Genomic DNA, 12,562 nt, shown 5'->3' with positions numbered 1-12,562 from the left:
CTTCTCCCAAATCAAAATGACTAGAAAAATCAAGTAGATAATCTCACCACGGACACTACCCGGTCCGTGGTTAGGATGGGGCAGAGCTGGCATCGTCTGCCCCTAGAGAGGGTCTGCGGGTTCAGCTCCTGCCTCTGTCCTCCCCTCAGATCACATTGAACCTGCAAGGGGCAAGAGGAGGCAAGGAAGCCCTTGTGGGGAGAGACGTCCTGCTCAGTGAGCCCCTACTCCCGACCCCCAGCGACACCCCCGTGCCCCACCCTCAAGGGGCCAAGCACCCACCTGGCGGTAGCGGCGCTCCGAACACACCTTGCAGAGCCCATTGAAGCGGTTCATGGCTGCGGGTCCTGCCTCGGCTGCCACCCCATGAAAAGCCGGCTCTCCCCCCAGCAGTGGGAGCCCGCACTGCGCCCCGTCAGCCTGGCATGACCGCCCTGGGAAGCCCGCCCCACAGAAGAATGGCAGGAAATCACCTCTCACCTCCCCAAGCCCTGTCTGTGCTGTGTGCCTCTGCACGATAAGCCCGAAGGCTTCCTGAAACCTCCGAATGACAAGGAAGAGGGAGAGTTTTATATTAAAATTCCTGTCAACTAGTTAGTATTCCCCGGGCCCCGGCGGGGAGAGGGCGCCTTTGTTCTGGCTGCATTCTCCGCCATGGGCCACTTTGTGATTCCAGAGTTCTCACAAACACCCCTGGCTGGAGGGGAACCCAGGCAGAAAACGCAGCCGGCTCTGTAACAACGCGCCTTCCCCTGCAAAGCCCAGGGTCCCCAGCAGCAAATCCAGGAAACCAACCGAGCCTAAGAGTCCAAGGACACCTTTGGGGGTGCACCCACAGACTTCCCACGTCAAGACAGGGAACACAAAACCTCTGGCGTCTGCCTGCTGCTCAGAAGCTACTTAAAAGTCAGACTCCTCGCCCATGGACGTGGGCTGCTTTAAGGATCGGATGACAAGCAGACTGTAAAGTCAAGTGGGGAAAGGATTTCCAATCACCAGATGATCCAACCTCCTCATGTTACTGGTGAAGAAGCGGGGCCTTGAGCAGTCAGGGTCAGCCAGCAGGGACCAGGGCCCGCCTTGCAGAACTGTGCCTGGTGAGCCCCTCACGCCCCCCGCAGGGCCCCTGGGGAAAATCACCCAGCCACCCACATCCTCCACGCCAGAGACGTCCCTTGGTCCAGCCCGGCTCTGGCTGCTGTGACGGGGGACAGGTCACCCAGGTTTCTGAGCCTCTGGCTCCCCACACACATGATGAGGGGGCTGAACACGTCTCCTCTCAGGGGTCCTCCCCCTGCCCTAACCAAGTCTCTGGCAATCACCCCAACTTTGCTGAGTCCTATGGACATGGCTGCCTGTACAAGCCTGGGAAAGCCAAACATCCCTAGAGGTCAGGGCCTGTGTGCGGGGTCCAACAGGACTCTCTCAGGCCACCTAGAAACCTGCAGTGCTGATGTCCCTGTAATTCCTACAAATCCCCAGGGAGGCTCCCTGGTCACTGTCCCCTCTGTGCTCGGTGTGTACAGAGAGAGGGAGAGAGGCCTTTGTAGCCCGTCCCTCACCCCAACCCCCCAAAGCCAGAAGAAAGCTTTTAAGCTTGTAATGAAGCCACAGAAAGCAGACCCCTGGCAAGTTACTCTAATACTGTAATATCCAATATTGTAGCAACTAGACACATGTGCAATTGAAATTTAATTAAAATTAATTAAAATGTAAAATTCAGGTCCTCGGTCATACTAGCCACATTTCAAGTGCTCAGTAGCCACGTGGCTGCCACAGTGGACAGCAGAGCCCTAGCCTGTTGGCTCTGGTGGGGGGCAGGGACCTCTGGCTTGTTGACAGCTATACCCCAGCACCAAGCACAAGGCCTGGTCCATGTGGATCTTCCATAGGACCGAATGGGAGTTCCCATTGAGGCTCAGTGGAAACGAATCTGACTAGTATCCATGAGGGCACAGGTTCGATCCCTGGCCTCGCTCAGTGGGGTAAGGATCCAGGGTGCCATGAGCGGTGGTGTAGGTCACAGACCCGGCTCGGATCTGGCATTGCTGTGGCTGTGGTGCAGGCCGGCAGCTCTAGCTCCAATTCAACCCCTAGCCTGGGAACCTCCATGTGCCGTGAGTGCAGCCCTACAAAAAAGACACACACACACACACACACACACACACACAGGACTGAATGACTGAATGAATGACTTGAGTAAACAAAAAGGAAAATGTCTTATAGATTATAACACACCTCAGTGTCACATATTATCATGGAAAATATCACCATCTTATCTTCCTGGCTAGGCCACTGGTAAGAGGTAGCCATACCTCACGTCAGATCCTACCTCTGCCACTTGCTGGCTGTGTGGACATGGAAAGTGACCTAACACCTCTGAACCTCGCATGTCCCGCTCATCCTCAGGGATGCTGTTAGGCAACCACAGAAGGGCTACTCAATCACTGGGAGTTTGTTCCTCCCTCTCGGGCGTTAGAGAAGACCATAGATCACCTGACACATCCTACAAGGAGAGGAAGTGAATTTGGACGAATTCCCCAAAATCCCAACAGGAAGGTTCCTCTCTAAATTCAAAGCCCTAATGAAGTGACAACCCATCAGCCTTGGGCTCAGACACACAGCTGCTCCCTGACATCAAGGGAGCCTAACAGGGAGGGAACTCAGCCACAGTGCCAGGGAACGCAAGGGCTCTGAGGGGGCCTGCAGGAAACAGAGGACTCAGCTTCAAGAGACCAAAAGTCGGTACCACCCAGACTCCCCCATTTCCAGGGACCGGGGCCTGGTGCTCTCCCCACCCCTGCCCCAAGCCTGAGTACCCCAAGAAAAGCACAAGAAATGACCCTTAAAATTGCACAACTTGCTGAGTTTCCAAGTGCCAAGTGGGCTGGCACAGAATGCCAGTCTGTTTAGGTGTCTCCTGGGCCAGGGGACTGATCCGAAGCAGGTTAGAGCCCAGAGCGGTTACTGTCCCCACCTACCTCGAATTTCTCCCCTTCCGCAGGGTCCTCACATCCTGGCATTGCCAACAACGGGTCTGGAAGGCGATGGAGCAGAGTCAGAAAGTTTCTTCTGACATGTAAGTGCCCGTCCCGCAGACCACCCGGAGGACAAGGCCAAGATGCCAGGCCCACGTGGCTGCCTGAGCCACTCCTGGCCTCTGGGATGTGGGAATGTCCAGGCTCAGGCCCGGCAGGGGCTCGGGAATCAGGTCTGCGTGTGGGGACAGCACAGAAAGAGACAATCCTCAGGGCACCCCAGGTCGGCAAGGCAGCCATTGACCTCAGGGCGGGGCCCCCGAAGCTCAGCCCACCATGAGCCAGAGGTCAGGGGAGCCGAACCACATGGGGTCAGGCCATAACCCTCTCCAACCAGATAAATAAAGGTGTCATGTATTCTAGGGCCGGCATTCTAGCAGGTGCTTGCAAGAAGTCCCTGGACCTAGGGTCTGATCACAGCCTGGGGTGACACCTGTCACAAAACACTGATGTTGCTATGTAGGAACAGGGGGAGGGGCAGCATGTCTGGGCAGAAGGTGGTGTGTATGCACCTCTCAGGGGCCGCAGTCTTCGCCTGGCCACTTTCAGGTGCTTGGTCCGGCCCAGGTCCTCCCCAAGCAGGTAGTACCAGCCGCTGATCTCCTGTCACAAGAGAAAGCATGACATGCTCAGAGGAGCTAGAGGGCACAGGTCAGGCAGTCATCAATCCTCCTCAAGAAGCAGCAGCTGGAGAGCCTCCCTCAGAAGCAGCCTCTCTCCAGAGACAAGACACTCCAGCCCCCCACCCCAAAGGAGCCTGCACTTCCAGGAAGCCCTCCTTGATGCTCCAGGCAGAGCTGGTCCTCCCCTCTGCCCAATTCTCACCACTTCTTGTTCCCAGAGAATAAGTCTACTCACGAGCCTGCCTCCCCACAACTCCAGGCTGTATACAGGCTCTATGATGTGCCTAGCACTGTGCCTGGCATGCAGTAGGAGCCAAATAAATGTTGACAGAACAGAAGGGGGAAGCCAGAAAGTAGGCCTCCTGAGGGTCCTGAACGGCGCGGGAGCATCTTCTCCCACTAGGGAATGAAGCTGAGGCTGAGGCTGTGGTTAAAACCAGAGATTTGGGACCTACGGGTAGAATAAAGGGTCCTCAATCACCTTCCCCAGACTTGACTTCCAGGACACAGAGCTGGGTGGCAGGGCCACCTGGCACCTGCATGCAGCAGGCCATCAGGACATCTCCAGGGATGTGCAAGAGGAGCACTGCCTCTCCCTGTCTTCAGAAGCCTCCAATGTGGGGAATGCAGTCCGACAGAGATGGGTAAGGGACTGGCTACCCAGAGGGAGGGGCCCCTAGATCCCAGAGTCTTTACCCGGCGGAAGGAAAGCTCCACAAAGGACACTCTGAGCACCTGCCAGGCCCAGAAACACGAGACCTGATAGACAACATCAAGGTCATCCCTGGAATAGACCATGAGAAGCACCTGGCCCTCATCCTCCAGGGCAGGGCATGCTCTGAGCTCTGAGGGACCTGCCAGTGTCCTTAAGGATGCAGGCCAGACCCAGAGCCGCCTGGCAAGACTTGGAGCTGCCTAACAACTGGTCTCTGATAAGAACGAGCCAAGACGGGGACCCTTGGTCACACAGGTGACAAACAGTTGCTATCAAGCCACAGGGCACTTCTCTCAGTGGGGCACCGTCTCACAGTCAGAAGCCCCGCCCAAGGCCTGCCTGTACCAGGTCTGGCCTAGGTGGCCTGATGCCGCCAGAAGCTTCCCTAGGACCCACCTTGTCCGGAGCCAGGAGGGACTTCACCCCGAAGCTCATGCAGCCGATGAATCCACTCTGTCTGGGAGAATAAGAGAAGCACAAGTCAGCATCTTTTCACTGGGCTATCTCAGGAGGTCGGCAGACGAATGCAACACAGGTTTGCCTGACGCACTGCAGTTCACAAAGCACTCTTACCTGCATCATCTCATTTGATCTTTCCAACTTTGTGAGTTAGGCTGGAGCAGATTTATTCTCTCCACCTCACAGATTAAAAAAAAAAAAAAAAAATGGAGGCTAAGTTGATCTCCTTCCCAGGTCACAGAACTAGTTAGTGGTAGAGTCTCATGGGAAACCAACCACAGAAGCTCAGCGCTACCTCATAAGCTTGAGCTGTTCTGGTGCTGGGAGGCTGAAGAACTGGTCCCCAGAGGGAATTTCAACTCCCACATTGGCTGGTGATATTCGATCCCAGAGAGAAGTTATGGGACCTCAAGCTCAAGAAGCTTTGTCTTAGGTCCAGGTGGGACCTGGGCAGTGCTTGGACATTTCCAGTTCAAGGTTCAAACCAAGGTGACACACAAAAGTCACTGAGACCAACACAAGCTGGCAGTAGGCATTAGCCAGGGTCAGGATGCACGGCGATGTCACGCTCAACCAACAGGCTGAATTCAGTTGGGTCTTTCTTGACTAAAGGTAATCAAAGTTTCTAAAAAAGCATCCATCACTGAGTCTCAATGTCCAGGCTTCAGAGACTGATTGATATGTGGAAGCTCTCAATAATGATGAGAAGATTAATATCAATGAAATGCAAACATCATCTTGCTATTGTGAGGCAAAAGCAAGTTTACAAATCTGTGATTTAATGAGAAAGATATCCACTAGGAGCTCCTGCTTCAGCGTGGTGGGTTAAGGGTCTGGTGTTGTCATAGCTGAGGCATAGGTCATAGCTGCTGCTCAGATTCAGTCCCTGACCTGGGAACTTCCATATGCCACGGATATGGCCAAAAAAAAAAAAAAAGGAAAGAAAGATGTCCACCAAAATATTAACAATGGTTGTATCTGTATCTGCTGAGTGGGATTAGAAAGGTTTTTGTTTTCTCCTTTGGGTTTTTAGTACTTTTAAATCTTCACAGGGAACAAGCACTACTTTGGGAATTAGAAAAGCAAAAACCAGTATACATGTATTTGAAAGTACTTCTTTCCTACCACATCTTTCTCCATCCCAGCACCTCTTAGAGTTGCTTTTTTGCCTTCTGTTCTCTTCCTTCTTGGCACATTCCCAACTTGGGCCCCTACAGAGGTTGGTTTAATAGCTATCAATCAAGAAACAATAAGGAGAGTCTGGAGAAAGCTGTCCGCCCACCCATGCCTGCCCCGGTCGAGGACCAGTGGTTTACGATGTCTTTATAAACACATTTTGTTTGGATTCTCAAGAAAGAGGGGCAGCTCACCACCCAACAGTCCTAAGGAAAATAAAACCAGCTTCTTACAGGCAGCCAAGCCAAGCATGGAACAGGACTGCAGAATGCTGGGAATCGGTTCTCAAAACTGGCGCCTCTGCCCTGCAGATGCACGCTCTGCACCAGGCCCTGCCTCACCAGCTACTTGCACTCTGCTCCTCCCTCTGCGCTCTCTCCACGCCTCCCTCTCCTGCAGCCTAGGCGCCCCCTTCCCATCATACAGGCCATATGAATCATCTACCCATAGACGACAGTGCAGTCACCCCATTAAAGTGACCTTTCCACATCTACCTCCCCACCCACCACCGAAAACAAATACTCCTCCCTCCGGGGACGCAGACAAGTCAGCACGAATGGAGGGGCAGCTGCAGTGACCAACACAAATGGCAGACACTGTCCTGAGCTGCCATTCCAGAAAAACCTTGTCAAGACTTTGCCAAAGTCCTCATCACTGATTTAATTTCGTCTGTTGACACATTCGAGAGCAACCCAGCTGGTATCTAGGTGCCCACCCTGCCTTGCTGTACACTTTTCTTTCACTCTGGGCATGGCTGTAACTTTTGAAATCTCCAGGCACAGTGCTTTAGCTGTAATAAAACCTGCCTCTCCCTGTCTTCAGTAAGTGGAATTTTCATTCCCTGGTGCTTAGAGAATGATAAACGGTTAATAGCCTCTGGTGAGCCTTGCTTCCTGCTAAGGGGCCTCCAATGATTTCATGATAATTCGGGCCAAGCAAACTGTCACAGTTAATGTCCATAAGCAGGAATCTCTCTCTAAATGTTCTTTGGTTAGCTACTTCTGAAGCCTGCTTTTGAAAACCTTCGGAAGAAGACAGACGTCTTTTACACGCAACCTGAGTACTTGACATTATACCAGGCAGGTAATAAACTTGGGAACTGGTGCTCATCCTGGAGAGCACCCGAAATTTCGCTAGTCACCGAGTGTCAGGGGCCAAGCCTTGGGTACTTCTGAATGCTGAACCCCGAGCTCAGGGGCTGGTGCCCTCGGTGAGAGCTTGACAAATGGATGCATCCATCATATCCATGTTGGCAGGCAGTGGGCAAGGAGCCACAGCATTAAGGAAACAGGACAAATATGCAGGAATTTAAATAGTAGTTCAAGACAGCAATAAAAGGATGTCACTCGACAGGGCGAGATTGACAGATGAACAGGCCAGGCAACAAATGCTGAAAGCTCAGAGAGGCAAGAAGGAGTTTAGGACTTAGATGCTCAAAGAAGGCCTCAAGAGTTTAGCCAGAGAGAATGAAAGGAAGGGCATTTCAGGCAGAGGGAACAGCCAGTACAGGAGCTCGGAGGTAAGGCTTCAGGGAACAGTCATGGGATATAGTACAGCCAGCCCTCCATAAGCAAGGATGTAGAACCTGTGGATACAGAGGGCTGACTGTACTACACTGCTTTATAAAAGGGACTTGAGCATCCACGGATTGTGGTATCTTTGGAGGGCCTGGAACCAACTGCCCTCAGACACCGAGGGATGGCTGTACCTGGCTCAGCTTACTTCTGCATGCAGGGTAGGAGACCCACTACAAAACAAAAATGCATTATTTTGAGGGAGTGCACTTTAATTCTCTCTCTCAGGGGCCTTAATCTATTTCTGTTACAGAGTCATCCCATTTAATCTCAATTTATTTTTAATTTGATGGCTGAAATTGCACACATATTTTTCCATTCATTTTTTTTCTTTCCTTAGACTCAGTCCCCATCTCTGGTCACAAGCTCTCTACCATTACAGCGCTGTACTTGGCACTGAGGTCCTGTTTATAAAACATATTAAAGGAAAGAGCACAGAGCACCCAGGATGGTGTGTGACACATAGCAAGCAGCCTCTCCATATATGTAGCTACTATTAGCGTAAAAGACTATGTTCATCAAACATATACTGTGTGTGTGTTATGGTTTTTTAACTTGGTACAAAACACTATCATTCTAAGATTGTCCTCTGACCGTAAGTTCTGAAAATGCTATGATCGATACCAGAAGCTTCAGTTTCATCCAACAAAACTTTTAAATAGCTGAGTTCCACAGTCAACAATATTAAGGAGTTTCTGTTACTTCATAATGTGATAATGGCATTGTGGTCGTTTTTTTAAGCCGTCTTATAGAGAGATACATAGCTGAGATGAGATCATGCCTGAGATTTGCTTTAAAATAATCCACTGGAGGAGTTCCCGTCGTGGCGCAGTGGTTAACGAATCCGACTAGGAACCATGAGGTTGCGGGTTCGGTCCCTGCCCTTGCTCAGTGGGTTAACGATCCGGCGTTGCTGTGAGCTGTGGTGTAGGTTGCAGACGCGGCTCAGATCTTGTGTTGCTGTGGCTCTGGCGTAGGCTGGCGGCCACAGCTCCGATTAGACCCCTAGCCTGGGAACCTCCATATGCCACAGGAGCGGCCCAAGAAATAGCAATAAATAAATAAATAAATAAATAAATAAATAAATAAATAAATAATAATAATCCACTGGAGGCGGGGAAAGCGAGTGAGGCCCCTAAATGAAACAAAATTGGCCATATATTGATAACTGATCAAGCTGGGCTATGAATACATGAGGGCTTATCCTAGAAGATGTTTTAATTTCTTAAAAACTCACAGAACCTGCAAGCTTGAAAGAAACCTGAGCGACCACTGCGTTTGAGAGGTGAGGAAGCCGAATGTCCAGAGCGGGGAGGGGACCTATCCACAGACTCACAGCGAGTGAAGCTAAGCCCAAACCTACTGCTCTCAGGCCTGGTTCTCAGCTCCCATTGCGGTCACCACGTGAGCGGGAACCATCCAGCCCTTCCCCAGGACTTCTTTGCAGATCATCCTGTTTCTCCGACACAAATTTACAGCCATCACTGGGAGGATCATGAGAATTCGAGAAACAGGTGCTTCCCTTTTACCTCCCATCAGTTTCAAAACATAACTGCCACATATTCAGCTGGATGCTTTGTATATAAACCACATCATAAATGCTGTGAGAAGTGGCCTGAGGCCTGAGACACAAGGGTACTGACAGAAAGTGGCTTGGAGCCCTTTATCACCTGTGTGAGCCGGTCAGGGGAACTGTCATGTGGTTATGAGTATGTGAGTTTGGTGCCAGGCTGTGCATCTTGTTTACACCACATCCTGGCTGTGTTACCTTGGGCAAGTTACTTAACCTCTCTGTGTCTGTAAAAGGGTGACAGAAAGAACGCCTACCTTATATGGTGTTGTGAGGACTAAATTAGATAATGCGTGGAATATGCTTGATGTCCACACTCTTAGTGGACATCAAGTGCTTAATAAACACAATCTATTATATAACCTCGGGCGAGTTCCTTAGCCTTTGTAAATCTCTTCTCTGAAGTGAGGGACGATAACAATCCCTACCTCTCAGGGTCATTATGAGGATTAAACGAGATAAAGTACATAAAGTGCTTGGCACAGAGAAGGATTCGTGAATGTTTGTTTCCTTCCTTCTGTAATTGTCCTTCATGTCATTAAGTTGAATGTCCGTCCCTCAGAGGAGGACAATTTGGGTTGAGAGTGTTGAGCAGGGCCGAAGTTTCCGGCCATCGCCCCATCTCCTCCAGCTCAGAGGCCTTCTCACTCAGAGATGGATCGATATTCTGCCTCCTCACCCGCGGAAGCCGGCCCCTGTGGTGCTGGCACCTTTGGCAGGGCCATCTGTTCAGAGCGCAGGCCTGCCTGAGCCTGCTCTGTCCCTCCTGAGCCTTGGGTTGGGACTGTGACCACGAGCTTGACTGTGTTTTGTTTAAAAAGGAATCTCACTTTCCCAAAATAGGCAACAAGTGGAGACACTGCCTCTGTCACGCTACCTCACTGGGTGCTGACTCACTTTCCCCGGCCTCACTCTCTTTTCCAAAAACCGCCAACTGCATTGCTGCTTCGTCTCCCGTAGGCTCTGCCCAGCTCGCTCTGGTCTCACACAAGAGCGGGTCAAAGTGGAGGGAGGGAGGGAGGGAGCAGAGGAAGCGGCCGCTCCCGCAGTTTGGTGTCTGCCTCGGGCACCTGCTCCCCTCTTCCCGCCTCCATCCAGGGGGCTCTTCAGGTGCCAGGCGCCCTTCTACCTCTCTGCCACCCCTGTCTCCGTCAGGGCTTCCCTTCCTGTGTTCATCCCTTCAAGACTGGATCCTGACCCTTGGTCCTTGGCACCCATTGTCTTCCTGGGTGGCCTCACCTGTTCAAAATTTCACCCACTACCGTGGCAGCCAGGGCTCCCACCGCTCCACCGTGGCCACAGGCCTTTCTCCCCCGAGCTCCAGGTCAGTAAAGGCAACCTCCTACAAGCGCTCAACGGGCTGCCGTCCAGGCACTGCCATCTCACCATATCCCAAGCCGGCCCTTGCCCCTCCAGCACACTCTGGCCTAGCTGGAGACATCGCCAGCTACCCAGAAGCTATCCTTGGCTTCTCCCACTGCTCTCACAGCCAAATCACCACCAAGTACTGTTGGTTTCATCTCCTAAATATATCTGAATCTGTTTCTCTCCCCTCTATCCCTAAATCATCTCTCTCACAGATCACCAGAATCTCCCAGCTCCTCCTCCACCTTCCAAAGGCCCTCCGGAATGATACACACCTCTGTCATCCCTTGCTCAACACCCTTCAGTATCTCCCCATCACCAGGGTCCCAAACACCAAGCTGGCTGCATGAGAGTCACCCTGAGAACATGGGTGAATGCAGATTCCTAGGCCTCGCCCATGAAAATCTGGACTTAATCAATCCGATATGACACCTGGGCACCTGTGCTCCTCACAAGCATCCCGGGTGAGTCTGAGGCACAGCCAGGATTGAGAACCACAGGCCCTTTGGAGAAAACTCATACTCCAGAGAAAACCTATGCAATCATCTGATGTGCTTTACGCCAACCTCGTCATCTTATCGTCGGCCAGCCCCTACTCTGTAACTGACCCCCCAGCAATAAAGAGTTTGCAGATCCCTCCCCATTCCTGCCCCTTCTGTCCAATCCAGGGTCAAGACCGAAGATCCCAGGGTCTAAATGCCTGGGCTCCCATCTTGGCTCTACAGTTAGTTCACTAGTCATGGGACCTGGAGCAGGTTACTCCCTTTCTTAGTTGCAGTTTCCTTTTCTGGAAACTTAAGACAAAAACACACTTTTCTTGGAGTTGTTTGAAGAACCAAATGAGATAATGCACTGTTAACCCTTGGCTTGTGGTCAACACCCAGTACATGGTTGCTCTCATCATCGAGGCCGTGTCCTTCTCCTCACCCCCAGCCCCCAAGTCTCTGTCAGTGGTCCTCTCCTGAGCAGGACAGTCTCTGATTGGCCCCACGTGTCCCCAGCACCTGTGACAATGTTGCCACTTGGTTTTGGTCTTGGTTTTTGTCTTTTTGCCTTTTCTAGGGCCGCTCCCGCAGCATATGGAGGTTCCCAGGCTAGGGGTCTAATCGGAGCTGTGGCCACCGGCCTACACCACAGCCACAGCAACGTGGGATCCGCATCTGCAACCTACACCACGGCTCACGGCAATGCTGGATCCTTAACCCACTGAGCAAGGCCAGGGATCGAACCTGCAACCTCATGGTTCCTAACTGGATCCACTAACCACTAAGCCATGATGGGAGCTCCAATGCTGCCACTTGGATAGCTAGGAAATGGCAGCCCGACCGATGAGGTTTAAAGCACCCTCAGCACCATTCCATGATAACAAGGAGACGCTCTACTGAAAGACAAACCCTTCATTATAAAGGATGAGGAAGGCTCTACTTTAAAAGCATACTGGCTATCAACTTTAGGGTACCAAAAAGCCTTGAGCCCCCAAATGTTTCCTGGGTCTAAGTTGATGAGCTTAACTGATTTTCATTCACCTCTGCCCTTCTCCGGTCCCATCTGGCTCTACGATAGTTGGACAAATGTTACTGGCCACAGAGTCCCCCAGATTTCTTGGGCTGAAAGAGCCCCTGCTGCTCACAGGGGACCATGCAGTCAAGTGGCCTCAAGCCCTTCCTTTAGCAGCCAGCTCTCCCCCGCACTACCTCCCCTGCTCTGTAGCAGCTGCCCTCACCAGTGACCACATCTGCTTCCTGAGTCCTGGGCTGCCTGAAAGATCAGCCTGCTTGCATCCTCCTACACGAAATGCTGGGCCTCCTAAAACCGGCTGCCTCACGGCAGCCTTAAGCCACCAAGCATATTCCTGCCTCCTCGCCTCTGCCCCTGGTGTGCTCCTGGCCTGAAGTGCCCTTTCCAACCTTCTCTCTTTGTCTTATTGGCAAGCTCTGACCTAAGCTCAAAATCCCACTTTCTGCATGAAGCCTTCCTGGATCACCCCAGCTTGTGATGAATTCTTTTTCTTCCACACCTACTGTCCTATCATTCATTTCATT

The 12,562-nt window shown here is 51.8% G+C and overlaps 1 protein-coding gene across 6 annotated transcripts in view; it reads right to left on the bottom strand.

Moving 5' to 3' along the window:
• Window positions 1–12,562, bottom strand: part of RGS3 (regulator of G protein signaling 3) — a 133,504-nt gene that overhangs the window by 96,440 nt on the left and 24,502 nt on the right. For 4 of the 6 annotated variants that reach the window (XR_007133299.1, XM_047768204.1, XM_047768208.1 and 1 more), the window contains exons 6-8: window positions 4,773–4,833; window positions 3,551–3,641; window positions 2,982–3,037 (exon numbers count right to left, since the gene is read on the bottom strand). Coding sequence is in view for 5 of the 6 variants with exons in the window: in XM_047768204.1 (XP_047624160.1) it covers window positions 2,982–3,037; window positions 3,551–3,641; window positions 4,773–4,833 (208 nt within the window). In the remaining variant the exon portion in view is untranslated. Of the gene's footprint in view, window positions 1–282; window positions 527–2,981; window positions 3,038–3,550; window positions 3,642–4,772; window positions 4,834–12,562 lie in introns of those variants that run through there. The other 2 variants (XM_047768215.1, XM_047768205.1) reach the window with 2 other exon arrangements.

The sequence above is a fragment of the Phacochoerus africanus genome, chromosome 2, assembly GCF_016906955.1.
Source record: "Phacochoerus africanus isolate WHEZ1 chromosome 2, ROS_Pafr_v1, whole genome shotgun sequence".
Taxonomy (NCBI): Eukaryota; Metazoa; Chordata; class Mammalia; order Artiodactyla; family Suidae; genus Phacochoerus; species Phacochoerus africanus.
The sequence above is the reverse complement of the archived record's forward strand: the minus strand, read 5'-3'. Positions and strand labels throughout refer to the sequence as shown.